The 21467-nt window shown below is 34.5% G+C and overlaps 1 protein-coding gene across 1 annotated transcript in view; it reads left to right on the top strand.

Moving 5' to 3' along the window:
* LOC103599321 (protocadherin-15) overlaps nt 1-21467 on the top strand; it is a gene marked incomplete at both ends in the record, with an annotated part of 204472 nt that overhangs the window by 31392 nt on the left and 151613 nt on the right. Inside the window, 2 exons of the mRNA XM_008583428.1 lie at nt 14691-14897; nt 20138-20158. Coding sequence (XP_008581650.1) covers nt 14691-14897; nt 20138-20158 — 228 coding nt within the window. The remainder of the gene's footprint in view (nt 1-14690; nt 14898-20137; nt 20159-21467) is intronic.

The raw sequence follows: 21467 nt of genomic DNA on the forward strand, positions 1-21467 counted from the left end.
CACTGACTGGAAGCCCCTCCCTGCAGCTTGTTTGCCCCTATAGAAGCTCTGATCACTCTATATTGAATTTGCCTGTTTATTTTATTCTGAACTTTACAAGAGGGAAGATTGTAATATATTTCTTTAAATTGTATCCTGTGCCCTCACCCTACCTATATACAACATGTGGAAGGTGCTCAATAAGCATTTGCTGCAATGATTTTCTCCCTGGTGTGCTAAATCTTTTGTGACTGTTGAGTTTATGTACCTACGTCTTCACTGTATATAAATACATACACTTGAAAGTATATGCATTTAATACAGTTTTACCTTGCATCTCTGTTTAGAAAAAAAGATGCAGTTGAATTATCAATTAAATTCAATGGTTGGATAAAATGCTAGACTTATGGTAAAGGACAGATAAAGCTATTTTTGTTTGCATCAAAAAAAATTGTGTTTCTTCTAAAACTTCTAATAGGTTTTTTTGACATAGAAAATGAACCAGGGAATTGAGACTAGTGAGATTGACTATCAGCGCTGATGTGCTTGTTCGTCTGGCAATGTGCTTGTACTTCTCTAATGTGAGATTTATAGGAAAACAGCATCTGAGAAATGATTGAGGCCTAAGAGACCAGCTACTACACCCCTGACCTTACATGAATCTCTAATGCCACAGCTCTAGAAGATGCTTAGCCTCTATTTAAGTAATGATATCAATTATACTTTACTTCACTGAAATTCAGTGGAAAACCCAGACTCGATGTTTTTAAAGCATATAGCATTGCCTAGTTTTCAATTTGCCAAATCTTTTTGAGTGTGTATTAGGTGCCTTTCTTGGTAATTTGCTTGGTGTTGAGGAGACAGAAATATATAAAAGGTCTGCCTCAAAGAAGTCAATAATATGGACATTATGCTTTTTATGTGTATTGCCCTTGTAATGTCTACATTCATGTTTCCAATCATTGGTTTAGTAACTACTCCTAGTATTATACAATTGTGTGAAAATAAAAATGTAGCCAACTGTTCACATACTTTTAAAATCTCAAGCCTTCTACTCTTGATCCAGCCACTTATAAAATCCCACCCAGATACTGCTGGAGCTTCTCTTGAATATCTTTCGAATTCTCCAAGCCTACTGGAATTCTCCAGTTCACATCCTCATGGCCCATCATTTCACACAAATGATATCTCAGAACTTAGCTGCTTTTCCTTGTATCGTATCCATATTTCCACATTGCCAGTAGAGTACTGAAAAAACAGCAACAAAAATATGTCACACTGCTGCATATGGCCTTCAAGCCACTTTACAATTTGCCTCCTATATGAATTTCCAACAGAAACATTGTGGAGTTGAAAGTCCATAGGTGGTAGGTAACAGATCATCAGGCACCAGTTCAAAAAATAAAAAGGGGAGACTCTCCCATGAAAATTGAAGAACTGAAGAACTATCAAAATTTGTTAAATCTGTTTAGAACATTGCAAAATTTAAGTCACTATTCTTTCTTCTGTAGTGTGTATCATCAGCTTATCAAAAAAGAGAGAAATAAAGAGGAGAGAAGAAAGTCTTATACTTTTGGGGGGAGAAATTGAATAGGAGCCATCAGTGACTGAGGGTTTAAACAAGATAAAAAATGAAACAAAACAAAACAAAAACACATAAGGGTTGCTGTTACCCAGCCATGGGAAGCAAGGCAAATGCTATGGATGGACACACCTTCATACGTCTGGAAATATTTTAGCTATGAACTCTTAGTCTTATTCATATGGCTTCTTGTTGAAAGAATGAAACATACACATGTACCTAGTCAGTCAGTTCGGGCTACTATAACAAAGTCCCATAGACTGGGTGGCTTACAAACAACCGAAATGTATCTCACTGTGCTGGAGGCTGAAATTCCAAGATCAGGTGCCGGCATGGTTGGGTTCCGGTGAGCCTCTCTTATGGGTCGCAGACTGCTGACTTCTCCCTGTATATTCACTTGGAGGAAAGAGAGTGAGAGAACTCTCTGGGGTCCTTTTATAAAGGACACTAATCCCTTTCATAAGGAGTTAACCCTCATGACCTAATCACATCCCAAATTTCCCCTCTCCTAATACCATGATATTGGGGGTTAGGATTTCAGCATATGAATTTGCGGGGGACACAAACATTAAGTCCATTGCACAGCACACCTTAGTTTAGCAGGTTAGTGAAAACAATAAGTTTACCTCTACTGCCCCAATAGCAATGATTCTAAAGTGAGGGAAAGTGAAAGTCCTTTATACATTTTAGAGAAAATAATTCCACAGGAATTTCAGGCATTAGTGGTTATTAGTAATGGAACAGCAAATCATCCATGGATTTCTAAATAAATAGTAAATAAATTTTTGAAATGCATTGACCTATTTTATACAGTGGTAAACATTCATCGTTTATATCTTTTATTTTAATTTTGTGTTCTACTTTTTTTTTGGTGTTGTTTTGGCAGCTGGCTGTTTTGGGATCCATACTCTTGACCTTGGTGTTATAACACCATGCTCTAACCAGCTGAGCTAACTGGCCAGCCTCTACTATTAGATTGTCACATAAAACCTAATTTTTTTCTTCAACAAGAACATGGTGTCCTTTTATTTCCTCCTGGTATGTTTCTAAATATTCTAAGCACTATGCTAAATTAATTGACTTATGCCAATTATGGAAATTAATAAATGGAAAGAAAGTGTGGTGTCCTCTTGTCCCATACCATTGATATTCATCTAGCATGGTTAGTGAGAATAGAAATAAAATACAGTGGCAGTCCAAATGTGCAAGCTGACGAAAGACACGCAGAGGTGATATTTTACTTGGCCTCTTTCCTTCTTCCCAATGTGACCTGAAACTGCATGGAAGAAGAAAGGCAATTTATCCATTCTGGTCACAGTACCTTGATTTTGGCAAGGCCCTCTTGTCTGCAGAGGTCATTGTAGGAGTACGTCAAGTCCAAATATTGTAAAATGTTCAAACAAAAGCCACTTTTCAAATGAAGTCTTGCCACATCTCCTCCTTCTGCACCCTTCCACACACATAAAATTCCTCAGCCCTCCCACATGATTGTCCCAAGTAATCATTCTTCATAAGCTTCTTGGTTGTTGCATAGAAAAAACAAAAATGAAGGACATTTTGGAAAACTTGTAAGCTAAATAGGTCTGTTTTTTTTGTCTCCCCCAGGAATAGCCTAGTACGTAGGAGAAACATTTTATTGCCCACATTACCATCTTACTCTGAAAAATAGCCCATTTAGTGATCAGGGTTTTGTGATGTTGATGATTTTTCTTTAAATGCAAATATTACAGGATGGATTATTCCAGTTGGTCAATTCTCAGAAGGCACTTTTCTCCTAGTTGAGTGTATTAGTCCATTTTCGTTGCTTGTAACAAAATACCTGAAACTGGGTAATTTATAAAGAAATAAAATTTACTTCTTGCAGTTCTGGAGGCTGGGAAGTCCACGGTCCAGGGGGCACATCTTGTAAGGGCCTTCTCCTCAGTGGTGACTCTTTAGAGCAATGCAGAGTATCACATCCCAAAAACTGGCTGGACAAGAGAGAACTAATTTTCTTATCATTTTTCCTTATAAAGTCGTCAGAACCACACCCATTACTACTTGAATACATCAATCCACTAACAAGGTCACAGTCCTCATAATCTACTCACCTCTTAAAGACCCCACCTTGAAATTATCATGATTGGATTTCCCATCCTCTTAACACTACTGTTACAATGGGGGTTAAGTTTCTAATACATGAAGTTTTGGAGAACACATTTAACTCAGAGCATTGAGAGAAAACTGTGGGAATGGGATCAGAATCCAGCACAGACCAAAATGGCTTTGCTGGAAGGGGAAGCAACAGGCAGGGCAAAATAAAGAGACTAAAACAAGAATTAGAACAGTTCCAGAAGAAAGTTACTACTTCATCACTATCATGATTTTGTCTCTGGCTGTCCTTGCTGTTTATTGCCAAGTTGACTCCCATATTCCAAACACCAGCCAAATAGTTTGACATGTCTGTGAGTAGTGAGAGTTTTCTGATCTGTGGTCTTCCCCAGAGGGACTTTGGTTTCCTTCTTTAAATAATTCAAAATTACTTCAGTCATCCTAGTATCGGTTCATATCTCCAACTATCAGCAAAGTGAAAGGTTATTATTGAAAGGTATACAAGACCTTGGAGAATCTGTGTTTTCAATGTAATAAATTACAAACAAAATGGGGGTATTCTTACTTGAAGTGAAAATAAAATATATTTTACGGGACTAAAAATATTCCCTAAGTGGGAAATTTGTCAATATTTTGTTGCTATAAGGCCTTTTTGAAAGTGTCTGACTATATTCTATCTAGTGATCATATCTTTTCCTTTTTGTCAAACAAAAAAGGGCATTTATTTTTACCAAGAAAGTACTCTCTTGTTGCATTTACAACACAGCACAATTCTTTGCATTTTATTTGATAAATCATTATATGGTTTTGTAATTTCTTGAATATTTTTTGCAACTGTCATAAATAGGCTTACTGTCAAACGCTTTAGGCATTCTTTAATTTCTACAGGATAAAAGTTTTAAAAAGAGGAGGTTTCTGTGGATTTTAGGCAGCGTAATTTTACAATAAGAGTCAATAAGCGATGAAATATACTTATTACTAATTATCACTTAGTTGGTAATATTTATATTATCTTTGGCCCAAAGAGCACAGGTTTGCCACAGCCATCTCTCCCTAAGATATTTTAAAAGATAAATATATGTACATAGAACAAAAGGAAATGTAACCTTTTTCTAAGTGCTGCTGCTTTGGACCCCAAGCCCTTGTAGAGCTTTAGTAAGCTGGGCAAGACCCTACAGAGAATTTCCTTAAGTAGATGAGGTTCTTCTCCTCTATTTCCACTCCTCAAGTCCAAATTGAAACTTGAGACTTTGCTCAAAGTGAGAAAGAATAATACAAATTAGGATCATGTGATGTCCTTACTTTGAAAGGCAGTCTTCAGGCCTTCACCCAGCTGAATCAAAATGTCCATGTGATTTTCAGGACACTAACTGTGCAGTATTAAAATCACTTGGGAACCTGGGAAGGCAGGATAAAATGAAAATAATAATGAAGAAAACAAACTAAACAAGCAAAAGCCCAAAGAAATCCATATTATCTATTGTGATTCAGCTCCCAGGAATCTGCCTTAGCAATCACTTCAAGTGATTTTAAGGCAGCAGACAAGAAGCAGGGCTTTGGAAAAGTACAAAAGGCTAAATCTACTTTTGGAATCTGCCTTTAATGAATACATATCTTTGAAGAGGCAAGCACTTGTAATGCTTGAATAATTCAATAAGTTGTTTGTTCAAGTCACTTCCTAGAGCAGCCCTTATTAAACTATACCGTTTGGACTTGAGTGGCCATCACTTGACTGTCTATTACTATTTTACCGTGGTGGGAGGGAAAGAGGTAGTCTATGTGCATTTTTTTTGTGAGCAAGTTCACAGCTTTTTCTAAAAGTAACGTATTTATTGAAATCATACTGACATACAGAAAAGTATATATCTTGATGACTTTTCACAGAGTGAGGGTAATCATGTAACCAGCATCCAGATTAAAAAAAAAAAAAAAGATATTACAAATATCCTAGATGTCTCCTGCACCCCCTCCTATTCACTACCCCCACAAATACACACATACCCAAGAACTCCCACTATATGATTCTAACTGCATAGATTAGTTTTGTCCCTTTCTGTGGGAACATTTTATAATTGGGTTAAAGTTCAGACAAATATGTCTAAATGGCTACTTGAAAGTTATAATCTAATAATATTGTTAATGCCAATAAATGAATAAATTAGTTGAAATCTTAAATATATTTTAACAATTAAATTGATAAGGAAAAATGTTAATGGAATGCAATTTCTGATTGAAAGTAAAGAATGGAATTATAATTTAGCCCTCCAGCAAAATTTACCAAACCAAACACTTTTTATCATCTACTTGAGAGCTGAATTCAAAATAGGAAATAAAGAAATAAAAGTATATGGGTGACCATTTCATAGCTGGGGATCTGCCAATTTTTCGGATTCATACTCCTATGAAGGTAAATAAGCATCCTGTACTTTGCTAACATAGGAAACTGAAAAATTATATCCTTTGAATACTAAAGGCTTTAGTACAGAGGAATTTAGCAAGGGATATGGTGTCCTGTAAGTGGACAGGGAAAAGGAGTTTGAATTATGCAGCGGCCTTTTATCCTGTATTGAGAGTTTCTGGCTCCAGTAACATCATTCTACTATTCAGAACTTCACTGTCTGCTTTCAGTGTACTTTCTATATGCACTTGTTTTTCTCTGAGTAAATACTAAAAACCTTCTATAGAACAAATTAACTTCTTTCTGTCTTCCTTTCAATCTGCTGTTCCTTTTTATTTATTTAAACATAATAAAAATAATAAAGTAAAAAGAAGTTAATTTCACTTAAGTATATTGATGCTACTATATATACACATACATACACATATACAGTACATTGACACACGTAATGAAATTCTAATTTATTAACTAAGAACAATAAAATGTTAAGACAGTTTGACCTTGACATATGAACAGTGACTAAGACTGAGTTTATCATTTGTAGAACATTTACATTTATATATAGGCAGTCCTTTATCATGCAAGACAATTTTAGTGGAGTTCAGGCTGAACGGTTGATAATTGTATAATTATATGCAGCCTCAATTACTAGAACCCATCTAAGTCAGCTGGCATGGCACCAGTGGCTCATGGGTATACGATATCATCCAGAATCCTTACTTTGTCATCTTTACTTTCCAATAGGGCTGAAAAGAAGGATTTTCTAGGAATCTGAGTTTGAGTAGCCAGACCTAGAATAGTGTCTCTCAAAGTGCAAGCTGCTCACATTATAACCATGTGAGAGATTGTTAAAATGGAAATTCCTTGTCTCTAGGCCAGACATATGAATCAAAAATTTTGTGGCTAAAGTGTAAGAATCTGCTCTATAATAGGTTTTCCAGCTAATTCTTATGCACACTAAAGTTTGAGGATGTTTGCCCTATGTGGTTGCCATGATTTAAAAAAAATAACTGTCATTTGCTTCTGGTAAAAAGAGAAATGGCATTTCCATTTGTTTTCCTTTCCTCCCTCTCTTCCTCCTATCCTTCCTAAGGTATCTTTTGTTTGTGAAAATTGGTCAAGTAAGTCCTAACAACTAGGGATTAAAGACTGTAGCTTAGTAAGAGACAAGCAAGTTAATTGGCAAATGAAACAAAGTGTGTTAAGTGTACCATAAGAACTCACAGTCAGAATCCTGCTAAAGTTCTCAATTTGCCTTGGTCTGATAAGAAAATATATCTAAGTCATGCGTTGAGTAAAGAACAAAGTACCTCAAAACAATCATCTCTTTGTTTAAACCACTCACTGCTCATTTAAAAAACAGCACAAAAAAAAAAGACTTATTTGCTTAAGTGTTATATATAAATTCATATAAAATATTCAGGAATATTATAGATCAATCTACTCACAGCACTCGACCATATAGAGAGAGAACCACATGAGGTGAGTGTGGGAGGGGGTGAGGCAGGAATGTGCATCAATATGAATTATCTTTAGGTGAACCTGTTGCAGATATTAAAAACCTTTAAATGCATGAATAGAGACAGTCTATAACCTAAAGTGTTTATGCTGAACAGTCAGATAAATTCCTTTTTGCTTTAGTTGTCCCCCCAACACACACACAAAAGAAAACAACTTCATAAATAACTACCAAATGGAAATTAAAATCACGGCATATTCATTTGATTTGCATTATAGAAAATGTCCAATGTATAGCCTATTAAAAATACCCCAAATTCACACCAAATATGGGGGTTTTTTTAGCTTTTTTCCATATACTGGGGACTGGCTAAACATTGAACAATAAATAAGACAGGCAAATATGATAGTGTTTGCTCTTATGGAATTTATAAGTCTAGTGGAAAATGATGTTCAGACACTTAATTACAAGGGAATTTACTCTGCACACAATAGAATACAATAGAAATTAAGTGGAAATTTATAAAAATTATCAGCATTAAAATTCGGTTTTATTTTAACATTTTTAATGTTTAAGCAAGATAATACCATAATTAACTAAATTTATATGAGTATATTTTTTTTCATCTTAGGTTTACTGACATGGATTATTTCTTGACATATAAAAGATATTAATTATGTATTTTCAAATAAGAGATGGAAACTAAAATGATTAATTATTTTTAAAAACTGGTTTCCACTTTTCCCACATCTATCAACTAAACAGGAGTTTTTCTTTAAACTTTTTAAATAACAGTGATGCAGCTAACAGTTATTGGGAAAAACATTTTTTGCAACTCATTATTGTAAGTATTTTGAATATATTATGTTATGCAGTTATATAGTTTTCAAACAAATAACAATATTATAAAATTATCCTGCAAACTGTAATTTACTGTGACTTGGGGAGATTAAGGGACTTGTCAAGTGTTGTGAAATTGCTCATATGAAGCCTGGGAGCTGAACATTGCTGTGTCTAAGCCACCTTTTCACCAGTGCAATGTTTGCTTTTGCAAAAATGTATGATTTTCTTACCAAAAGTGCCTTCATTTATTCAATATTTTTGGATGACTTATTCTATTAAGTACTGTTACAAGATCTGGAAATCAACATTAATAAAAACGTCACACATCCTTTATTCATTGGCAATTATATTCTAGTAAAAGGAGTCTGACAACAAATGACAAATATAATAAGTGTTTTAGTCTGTTTTGTGTTGCTATAACAGAAATACCTGAGACCGGGTAATTTATAAAGGAAAGAAGTTTATTTGGCTTACGATTCTGGGACAGCTGCATCTGGCACGGGCCTCAGGCTGCTTCTACTCATGGTGGAAAGTGGCAGGTACAAGCCGATCACATGGAGAGAGGAAGCAAGAGAGAGAAACAAGAGAGAGGAAGAAGGTGCCAGGGTCTTTTTAAGCAACAAGCTCTCTTGCGGGAACTAATAGAGCGAGACCTCACTCATTAATCCCCCCTCCCTCAGGGAGAGCATTAATCCATTCATGAGGGATCTGCCCCCATGACTCAATCAGTTTCCAACACTGCCACATTGGAGATCAAATTTCCACATGAGTTTTGGAGGGGACAACACATCCAAACTCCATCAAGAAGTAAACAAATTTTGTAATATTTTAGAATTTGTTAAGTGCTATAGAAATGGAATTTCCAGTTGAAGGGATGTAATTTAAATTAGGTCATCAAACTGGACTATATTGAGAAAGATATTTGATCCATGTGGACATCTGTGGGAACAGCATCTGAGGCAGAGGGAACAGTCAATGCAAAGTTTCTAATGCAAGAATACACCTGGTTTTAATACAGTAGTTGAAAGAAAATATGTCCAGAGCACATTGAGAAAGGAGGAGAGTAGTATTATAAAAGCAATAAGAAATCGGATCCTGTAGGTCCTGAGAAAAATTGAAAATCCTGGGAAGATTTTAATGAGAGAGTTGCATGATCTGTTTATCATCTAATAAAATCAATGAGCTTCAATTTTAAGAATGAGCAAGGTTAGCAACTGACTAAGAAGTTAAAATAATTCAGGTAACAGCAGATATTAGGTTGGATCAAGGTAGTAGCAGCAGGGTAGGTGAGAAGCATTTAGATCCTATATATATTTTAAAGTTCTACTCAATAAAATGTCCTCAGAAATTAGATGTGAGGTGTGAAAAGAAGCAAGGAGGAAAGGCGAGTCCAAGGTTTTGGGCCTGAGTAACTAAAAGTGTGTAGGTGCCATTAAATTGGAAAAGACTGTGGGTAGAGTGGGTTTGTGAGGGGAGATAATAATTTCATTTTTATGGAGATTAGATTTGAAATGAGTATTAGAAACCTGAGAAGAATTATTAAGTACACAGTTGGCTCTAGATTGTGGAATTCGGAGGAGAGGCCCAGGCTGGAGATATAAATTAGGAGTCATTATAGTACAGACATTTTTAATGCCACGAGATTAGACGAGATCAGCAAGGTTTTAAGTAAAAGGAAGAGAATATGACTAAGATCTGACTCCAATCTTAAGAAGTGGGGGAGAAAAGGAGAAACCAGCAAAGGAGAATTAAAAAAAAAAAAAAAAAGATATTAAGATAGGAAGAAAACCAAGAGAGAGTGTTGTCATGGAAGGCTAGTGTATAATGTTTTAAATGCTCACCGTAGGTCGAGTAAGTTAAGGACTGAAAATAAATACTGCTTTTAGCAATTTAGAAGTCACTGGTGGTTTTGACAAGAACAGCTGTATAAGGGTACTTCAAAAGTTCATGGTAGGATTTGTATTATCTTTTAATTCCATTTTTCCATGAACTTTTTGAAGTATCCATGTATTTGAGTGGTGGGGACAGAGCCAGACCAAAGTGAGTTAAAGAAAAATTGGGAGGAGTGAGTGTCAAAGAGATCACATATCTAAAAAGTGGGCTCTATATATACACAATAAATAATTCTTGACTTTCTAGAAAAAATGATTTCCTTCTTCTGTCCTAGATTTATTTAAATGTCTTTATACTCTTACACATTTTCTTCATTATAGTTATTTTATTTACTTGAAAAGTTTCATATTAGAAACAGTGGACATTGTTAAATTACCTGCCACCGAGCTAGCAGAAAAGAAGTTATTTTGTATTCTCAGTCCCCTGGTGCAAGATAATAACAGAAATTATCAAGATTTGCTTGTTTTAATATTGAAAATAGAGTTTTTGGTCTTTTTCAATGATTTGTCCTCCAAAGTAACTAAATAATGTTTTTTTTTTTTTTTTTTAACTTCTGCTTTTTTTTTTGGCATTAATTTTACTTTGGTCCCATTACTAAAAACGGGATTCATGTCCAGAATTTATCCAGATGAATAATAATAATAATACCTGACTTTTAAATATGATGTTTAACTTGTAACCACCGATTTTGTAGATTTAAACAAGGTTATCTTATGAGATTAAATGATTTTTTTTGAAATACCGCCTTGTTGCACTCGACCTGCTTTTTTATACTCCTCATCTCATTCACTACTGATTACATTGGACTAGAATAAGTCAGGTATTTGAGAACTCATTTATATCATATAGAAGAAAAGAAGATTGGATGAGAGTATTGGTGCATGAACTCACTAAAGATCAAGGTATAATATTAATTTTTTAATTTCTGTATCTTAACTCTAATTCAATCAGAATATTTATGTAAATATTCTTTCTTATAACTAATTTCACCCATCAATTTTACTTTTGGATATTCATTTGCCTTCTATTAATTTAAGAAAATTGTGGATTTCCCTCTGCAGCGTCTTACAAATCAGGAGACCTCAGTCTGGGTGCCAAGGTCTGTCTGTTATGTGCTGTGTGGCTTTGATCATAAAACTAACCTTTCTGTTTCTCCATAAGTACAAAAGCTTATGTTTTTACACTTAGATTCAAATGACATAGGAGTTAAGAATGTGGGCTTTGCAGGACTCTTCTGCTCACACTTAAGAAAACAAAACAAAACAAAAGACAAGAATGAGGTCTTTGGAGATAGCTACCTGGTTAATAATCTGAAACAACTCAAATAGGACAAAATATGTAGTAGCTATCCAAAAATACTAGTCATTATAGTCATTATTAACAATAAACTAATGTTAGGGTAATAACAGGCAGAAATTTTATATGTTATTTTAAAAGATATGAGGAAGATAAGGATTAGACTATTTCTATGGATCTAATTTGAGTTTTATTTCTCTTTTCACTGGATCACTTTGTCTTCATCATGCAAATATGTGTTTTTACTGGCTTCATAGCTGTCAGTAAAAATTAATGACATACGTGCTGAATATAATATGTAAGCTTTTTTCATTATTATATAATTTTGCCTTATTTTTTCCCTCCTTGCCACCTATGTGAGTATACTGCATGTTTGTGTTGGTTGAGAGAAGGGGAAAAATTATAAAATTTGCAACTCTTCATAACATTATTAGTATGTCCTGGATGTGACATGGCTATTAGAATAATCAGATATAAAATAAAGAGAGAGAAAAAAAGGTCTTTTCAGAATGACTTGCCTGCATGAACTGCTCAAAGCAAGAGTCAGGCAGAGCATCCCTGCTTTACACAAGTCAAGGTCGTAGGGTTGGAACCCCATATGGACCAATTAGTTTCACTCAGTGAAAAAAACATGTACCTCTTGCCCTGGTCAGCTGTCTCTAGAAAACCTGATGTATGTCACAGAGGGAAGTCACTAGAACATCCATGGCTCAGCACAAATTAATCATAATTGCTGGATGCAGAAAGATTTCATCCATACTGATGGTGTCAGTGTGGTTTTGTGTGAAGAAGGACAATTCCAGACAGAGCCATATGCTTTTCCAGTACTGTCCTCCTGCGTGTAGAGCAGGGGCTCATAAATATTTTGTGCTGTGCACCATTTTGGTATTCGACTGCCAAATAATTTAAATGTATAAAATAAACTACATAATATCACAAAGGAAATCTAAAATTGATATAGAGATATCAAAATATTAAATAACAAATAAAAGTAGTTTTTATCATGTGTTATACAGCATTATTTCATTATGGGTTTATTAATTACCGTAATTTCATATTATTAATTAGTATAATATTTCAACATATCTTCAATATGAATAATAATGTGGAGCACAAATATATGAGGATTTTTCTTAGTACAAAGTCACCAATTCTGCCAAACATCACTGTGGTCTATTACCTACCTTCTTAATTGATGAAAATGTTAAATTACAATTAGAAGAAAGTGAAAATTATCTTTTAGAGGCCCACGTTCTTGCATCTAGATTAAACAATTGGAGATATCTATCTGAACTATTTATAAACCTTTATAGCCAACATGTTACTGTTTCATCTAGAAAAGCACTACAGAATTTAGGATAACGTGTTTTACTTTCAGTTGATTTAAAAATAAAGCTATTCTAACAAGGGTGAAAGCATATGAATGAAAATTCATGACAGATAATTCGAATCCATTTCAGTAAATATATATACTATTGAATTTTATTAATGGTTTTTCTTAAAGCTTGGAGGAAATTTTCTAGAAGTTAGTTGTGATAAAATCTTCCCTGAAACTTTTTAATTTTTATATAGTAAGATACATTTTTTAAGAAACAGAAAGTCTAGGGTTGGTGTTTCCCCATTCATAATGTGACCATGTGATAGATTTCCTAAAAAAACTTATTAGAAATAGAAATTGTTATCAATTTCTTAAACATCGGAGGAGGAAAAAAAAGCACAAATATAATAATACACGAATATTAATTTGACTTCAGTAGTGTATTTCTGGTTAAGTAGTATTTGAAATCCCATAGCTACTAAAACATTACAATGAAATTATTTTTGTCCTTTATAGGATGCTTTTGGGGGCTTTCATTGGGAAATAAATATAGCCTTAATCTTTTAACTTTATATAGAATTATGGATTATTTGGGGATTGTCATAGTTTGTTTGGACTGCTATAACAGCATACCATAAACTGAGTGGCTAATAAACAACAAACATCTGTTTCAGTTCTGTAGGTTGGGAAGTTCAAGATCAAGGCTCTGGTAGATTTGGTTTATGGTAAAAGCTCACTTCCTTATAGAAGTGTCTTTCTTGCGATGTCCTCACATGGTGGAAGAAGAAGCAACAGATCTCTCTTGGGACTCTATTAGGGCACTAATTCCATTCATGAAGGCTCTGCTTTGGTGACCTTATCACTTCCCAAAGGCCCCACTTCTTAATGCGATCACCTTGGGGGTTAGGATTTCAACATATGAACTTTGAGGGTACACAAATGTCCAGACTATAGCAGAGATTGTGGAATGGGAAGACATGGAAGAGACAAAAATAAGTATGGACTTTATTTGGGTTATAAATCTTTTTCTCTATCTTCATCTTTTATTTAAATATTTTATCAGTAATTCACTCAAATATCTTCATTTATTTTTTGTCTAACTATTTGAATACAGTTGTCTCTCCTTACTGTGTGCAATAACAATTGTAATAATTCATTGCAGTATTTATTTTTTTTAAATATGCATTGGGCTTGAAGACAGGAGATCAAGCAATTGATTAAGCCTCTCTGGATTTTCATTTCCTCTTTTATGTTTTATAATGACCCTTTAAAGCATTTTTCTTTTTGTAAGATAGTAGTTAAAAGAGAATCCATAAGGCCAGCCCGGTGGCTCACTGGAGAGTGTGCCTCTTGGGAGTACGGCGGCGCTCCTGCCGAGTGTTCAGATCCCATGTGGAGACCGGAGCGCAGTGTGGACACAACACCGAGGGTTGCGATCCCGTTGCCGGTCCCCAGTACGGGCACGACACCGAGGGTTGCGATCCCATTACCGGTCAGTAAAAAAGACAAAAAGGAAAAAAAAAAAAAGAGAGAATCCGTATATATAACATGAAAATTGATGCTCCAAAAGGACTCCATAACATGTAATTTTTTAACCTTATTACCGGTCAGTACACAACACCGAGGGTTGCGATCCCGTTGCCGGTCCCCAGTACGGGCACGACACCGAGGGTTGCGATCCCATTACCGGTCAGTAAAAAAGACAAAAAGGAAAAAAAAAAAAAGAGAGAATCCGTATATATAACATGAAAATTGATGCTCCAAAAGGACTCCATAACATGTAATTTTTTAACCTTTTGTAATTTTTTAACCTTTTTTTTTTCTTTCTTAGGCTGAACAGGACAATGGCCATCCTCTTCCTGCTTTTGCCAGTCTACATATAGAAATACTGGATGAAAACAATCAGAGCCCATATTTTACAAAGCCCAGTTATCAAGGCTATATCCTGGAATCTGCCCCAGTGGGAGCAACCATTTCTGACAGTCTAAATTTGACCACTCCTTTAAAAATCGTAGCTTTGGACAAAGACATAGAAGACGTAAGTAAAACATGTATTTTTGCTCTTCTGTTTTAACACATCTGTTGGTATATTTATGTTACTAGGAATTATTACAAGATATGGCTACATAAACTATAAAACAATGAAAAAAGTCAGTATAATGAGTCTTAGAATTATAATTTAATTCCATGTCAAGGATATTTAAAAAAGTATGCATGAATTCAATAACTGTTCGTTTTCAGTTTTCAGATATTCAGTAAATGGAAGAAAATGAATGTTTCACTTGGGGTTTGCTAAATCACCAGGGCAATCTTTTGTATTAATATAGGTTGAAAACTGTTTTATATAATTGCTGATTAGGACAAAATAATGGCATTGCTAAATGAGTATAAAAATCTTCGAGGCAGCCCTGGAGTGTGTTCTTGGCAGATTGTTCATTCAGTCTGGTGGTGTGTTATTAAAGAAAACACACTGGAGGGGCAGCTGACTCACTCACACTTCTGCCGGTGGCTGTGCTGATGCTGACAGTCCTTCACACATCATTGTCCTCTGTTTTTGTTGTTATCAACACTACCTGCATGAGTGGGAAATGGTCCAAGATGGGCACATCAGAGTATTTACCTCCTTAGCAAGAGTGGACAGAAAATCTATACCAGGCCAGCCTGAGTCCTACCAGAATGTATTGGGAAAGGGAGTGGGGAGAAGGAGCTGGAAGACTTTGACATGATGTATTGAAGAAGTAGAAATAAATCTGAAGCCCTTGTAGCCAAGTTTGCTAACATCACAGAGAAAGCCATTATCAGTGGGAGAGAATGAAGCCTCAGAGACACACGCAGAGAAGACAGGCCTGTTGGGTCCCTGTTTTTAAATTATGAACCCAGAGCTATTCCAATCCCTAAAGATTTGCTTTTTATTCTGCAGACTGCCACAGTATTTCCATACATGTATGTGTGTGTGTGTGTACACATATAATTTTTTTGCATTGTTTTATTTCTGTCACTTGAAACTTAAAATAATTGTGACTCAGCGATTTCTCCCACTTCAACAGCTGGGTCTGATAGAACTTTCTGTGATGATGGAAGTGTTCTGTAGTTGTGCTGTCCAATACAGCAGCCACTAGTTGTATGTGGCTAATGAGGACTTGAAATGAGAAGAACTAAAAACATAACTTTTGTATTTTAATTTTAGTGAACTTAAATATAAATAGTCACATGTCTCTATCTGGACAGCTCAACTCTAGAACATCCCGGATATCTCATCACACAGAGCTCTATCACCTCTTTAGTAAACTAAGAGGGCACTTTCAGATCAGACTTTTTTTTTTTTTTTTTGCTTTTCTAAAGAAATGTTGTGACCCTGAGCAGAGGCTGTGGCAACTCTTGTGGGTATTTTGGGCATTTCATCTCTTCCCACCAGATTTTTATTTTACTCTTCATAGCTCCTATTTTTTTCTTGTCTTCTTCTATCCCACCTTTTTTGTCCTTCTTAGTCTCACTGTTTTTTTTTTTTTCCCATCTCTTCTCATATCACAAGTTTTAACAATAGCTAATCGTCACTGAATTCTCAGTATGTGCCCGACAATATAGTAAATGCTTTGTCTTACATTAGTTCTCTTAAATCCTACAGCAAACAGATGCAATTTCCCACACATTAGTTCTCTTAAATCCTACAGCAAACAGATGCAATTTCCCACATTGCAGAAGGGAACACTGAAGCTACTTTAAATGCCTTACTATGATCACAGAGTTAGTATATGGTAGAGCTGGACATTGAGCCAAAGTCTACAGGAAACAAACTCCTTGATTTTAAGCATTAGTCTAGAGAGCTCCTACATATTTTATATACTCTGACTGTAATCTGACTACAATAAATGTTGATTAACTCTATAGGCTTTCTTCTTAGAAAAGTGTGTGTGTATACACACACACACACACACACACACACAATTTTATTTACCAGTTCTGGTGGTTTATGGATCCCCTCAAATTTTATGGGTTTCATGAGTCACAAGGAAAAAAAAAATCTTTCATTTAGTGAATCCTCACTAGAAAACACCCAGAGTCACCTTAATAAGTTTTATCCTAAGCTAAGCTAATACATTTTGCAAGCCTGGAGAAGTCCCACATATTTTGATGTGGATTTTATTTCGTTTTTCAATTGAATATATACTCATGCTTTAAGCAATGATGGGTTAAATTGAAAGTTTTGCTAGTTTAGGTAATACCTTCAAGGACACAGTGGTTAGAAAAAGCTAAATCCTAAAGTCATGCAGTTTTTGTTTTCACACAATAGCAAAACTTATGTATTTATACTTGCTGAATGTATTTATATTATACAATGGTTGCACACTAAGGCTGATGCTTGCTCGTATGGGCACTTACTTGTCTGTATTGTCTCTTCACTTTAAAATTACAAATGTTAAATTGTGATATAACAAACTTTATAAAAGACAGTAGGGCTCACAGGCAATGATGAAATGAAGTGGAGAGAACTTTTGGGTCTAAAAATTTTGGGAAACACTACTTGAAATTCTACTCTTGGAGATTTACAATGCCTACTAAATGCTCTGAGACGTTTCCAAGGGATGGGTTTTAGGATTTAGGACTTTTAGACAGCTCTAGGTTTGACTCCTGGTTCTGCCATGTAATAGCTGCGTAACGTTGTGAGGCTCATATTCACCAGGTGCCCCTCTAGTTCCATCAGCTACATGGTAGCAATCATTGCTGCCTTGGTCTCATCTTCAGTTGGGGCTAGTGAAGACATGCATGGAGAGAACATTTCACTAAGATGATGTCATGTATATGGACAGTGGCATGATTAAAATATTTTGTAAAAATTTCCAGTAGTTAGACATCTGGTCACTTGTTTATTATAGACCCAACTTCTTTCTAAAATTATCTATAGGGAATGAGTATCATTAGGTGTCCAGAAAGTGAACAAGTACATCTAATCTCCTAGTGACAAAGGTTTCTAAAATATCTTATACAGTTTCTGTATATCTGTAATTTAAATAAATTTATAGAATATTAGAGATAGTTTTATTCATCTTCCTACGCTATGTAAAATGTACTCCTAAAACTAATTCCCCAGAAATTGATGTAACATTTCACTGAGACGCTCAAGCTAGAAACCTTGGAGTCTTCCTTAATTTTTATGTCCTCTACTCACCACAACTTAGATATCTTCAAGCTCTTTTGTTTCGTAATCCATTTCATCTTTAAAACCACTACCCTATCATTCTTTTACTAGAATTATCTTTGGATATGTTTGTTACCTTTTGTTTCTTATCGAATTCATTTTTCACTCAGCCACTAGAATGATTTATTTAAAAGCTCAAATCTCACTATATCACACTGGTGCCTGATATACTTTTGTGCCTAATTCTTTACAGGAGAAAATTCAAGCTTAGGTACATGGCTTTCTGTATCTTTGTACTTGAACATTTTTGCTGCCTTAATTTCCAAAACGTCCTTCTTCTCCTGTTACATTTAGCAATGGCTTGCAGTTTTTTGCATATGCCAAGGTGCATCTTACCTAATTATCTTTGGGACATTTTCTATGACTTGAAATCTTTCATCTTTCATCACACAGGCTGGCTTGGATTACTTATACTCAGTGTTTAGAATTTAGTCAGGCATTCCCTCACTCAAGAATATTTTCTGAAGTATTCATTGTCTAAGTTGAGTTACATGTCCAACTCTGTGAATTACTCTAATGTTATCCTTCCAGGTTTGCAATATATACCTTTCTCCTACATTGAGTTTAAATCTCTTGAGGATAGGTCATGTATCTTAATAATTTTTGTATCCTGAATACCTAACATAGTTACCAGCACTTAATAGATTTTAGTAATTCTTCAATGAACTACTAAATTCAGATATGATTGAAGAAATGAGGATCTCTAACATATGCTTCAAAAATTCTAATGATACTGAACTAACTATTTCGCAATATGGCCCGTTCGGTGGCTGGTTAACTCTAATTCTTAGCTCCTCATCACACTAAGCTGAAACCAGCCTTCTTGTAACTTACTCATTATTCCTTAACTTTTCCATATGCCCGCAACCAGAAAAAAATCTGTGAAATAGTCACTAATGTGTTTGAAGATGGATTTATCTTCTTCTGAATCATCTCTTTTTCCAGGCCTGCCATTCTTTATTTTTATATAGCAGAAGAGCTTGTTGCTAAGGTATTTAAAGATCTGTATTAACAAAAGAAAATCTCAAGGCTCTTACAGTTCACAGGCAAAATTCGTGTTACATGGTAAAATCTAGCTGTATTTGACAGTCATAATAGTGAAAATAATCAGCATAAAGAGACATTGACATGTCACCTTATACAGGTGTCATCCATAGAAATGGAGATTAAGAGCCTCAAGCATGAAAAGAGGCATTATCACTGCATGGATTGGCGGTCATGAGATACTTCAAGGTTAGCTATGCCAGAAGGAACATGACAAGAAGTAGACCAACATGGATCCATTTGTCCAAAAATTAAGTTGTATTTCTTCCTTCAATTCAGTGGAAAGTGGGAAAAAGATTTAAGAATTAGTAGCAGGGACTGCTTAATTGTGATGTTATTTGCAGTATAGATTTGAGTTAGAAGAAATCATAAGGGTCACAGTAAAACTGAAAACAAAAGTAAACAGAAACATTTGTATCAATGTTACTTTTTTATGGATATATAGATATGGATACGCAGATATGTTTATGTATGTGTGTATATATACATATGCATCACTTACAATTATCTTCTTTTCAAGGTAGTCTTACTACATCATAGTTTCAAAATAGTTCACAGTATAAGAACAGTAGGAAATGCACAAGTATGTAAAAGACATATCGGATACAACCATGTTTTCAGTGTCAAAGTCCCTAAAAGCTGATTATGAATTCTGGTTACCAAAAAATAACCAGGAAACAATAATTAACAAAATGTATCCATTTGGCTTATAAATAAACAATGATTTACTTATAATTCCATGTCAATTAATTTCCCTACATAGAGTGTTATTGTTTCAAAATAAAGGAATCTTTGAAATGTATTTTCATATACTCTTAAGGGTATTATGTACTTGCTTTATGAATATTATTATTTCATCCTATGCATATCAAAATATTAAGCAAAAAGTTATTATATACACTTTGGAAAAAGTTAATAATTTAAATCTACTAGAAAATAGTTATTTTAACAATTTTCTACTATTGTACATTTATATGTCATATATACAGTTGTGATCATTTATATTTGTTTTTATTTCACGTCTAATTTTCATATAGGTTCCATCTGGTGGAGTTCCTGTAGGTACTAGGCATTAATTTTGTGATTGTTCCTTTGTTAATTGCTGTGGTTCATTTCCTTGTTCTTTTTCTTTTCCACTAAAACAAGTAATCATTACTTTATTATCACTTTTAAAACAGCTATAACTAGGGCCAAGCCCATGGCGCACTCGGGAGAGTGCGGCGCTGGGAGCGCATCAGCACTCCCGCCGCGGGTTCGGATCCTATATAGGGATGACCGGTGCGCTCACTGGCTGAGCTCGGTGCGGCCGGTCTCAAAAAGGACAAAAAAAAAAAAAAAAAAGAAAAAAAAGAAAAAAACAGCTATAACTACTTTATACAAACTGAAATATTTTTACATCATATTATTGGTTGCAGTACTTGAAATTTTGTAGAATCCAAATTTCATTGTGAACTTAGACAAAGATGATTTAATTATTAAATGTTTTCTTGAATACAAGAAAAGTAAAGTCTATGACAAACTTTACTAATTCATTATGGCATTCTTTTTAAACAATTCTGTGTTTGGGATTGAACCCTTTTGAGCTAAGTTCATCAGACAACTACTGCCAATTAATTAAAATTGACAGACAAGATGAAATTTTGTGTTCTTTTTTGGGGTATGCTTTATTATTTATATGTATGCACATAAGTATGCATACATATATATTTTGCACATATGTGTGTGTGTATATATACGTATGTATATATTTCTGTGTTAAATGTATGTATATATGAGCATGGATATGATTTTCGTGTGTGTGTTATATCATATTTTTATTCAAATTAGAAATTTCAAATTGGTCTCAAATCCAGTAGACTGCCATATTTGTACAAAGCTCTTCTATATGATGGGATATTTTTGTTTTACATTCATAAGTTTCATTTTCTTTCTACTTATGTATACACTTAATTTGCATGTATTTTGTTCTTTGTTATGACTGTATATCAGAGTTTATTTTACACTCTCAGAAAATACCATAGTAATCTGAAGTAATATACCATACTTCCCGAATGATATTTTAGGGTAAAATAGGTATTACTTTATGCCAAGGGAAAAAAAAAGAACATTTGTTAATCAATTCTCTGTGTACATATTGATTTAGAACACTAATATTTATTTTAAATAAATTTATAGATACAGTGACTGCATAATAGATACTGCCTTTATTAGAATATTAAGCCAGAGCATTTTTGTCATTCATATTCTAGTCCATAAAACTTAGGAGCATGGAACTCTTACAATGTCAGAGGTTTTACAAAAATAGAAATGTTGACTGAACTTGATTCCTCAATTATAGTAATGTAAAATTCAAATAGATTTGTGAAA

This window comes from Galeopterus variegatus, unplaced genomic scaffold, assembly GCF_000696425.1.
Source record: "Galeopterus variegatus unplaced genomic scaffold, G_variegatus-3.0.2 Scaffold2913, whole genome shotgun sequence".
Lineage (NCBI taxonomy): Eukaryota > Metazoa > Chordata > Mammalia > Dermoptera > Cynocephalidae > Galeopterus > Galeopterus variegatus.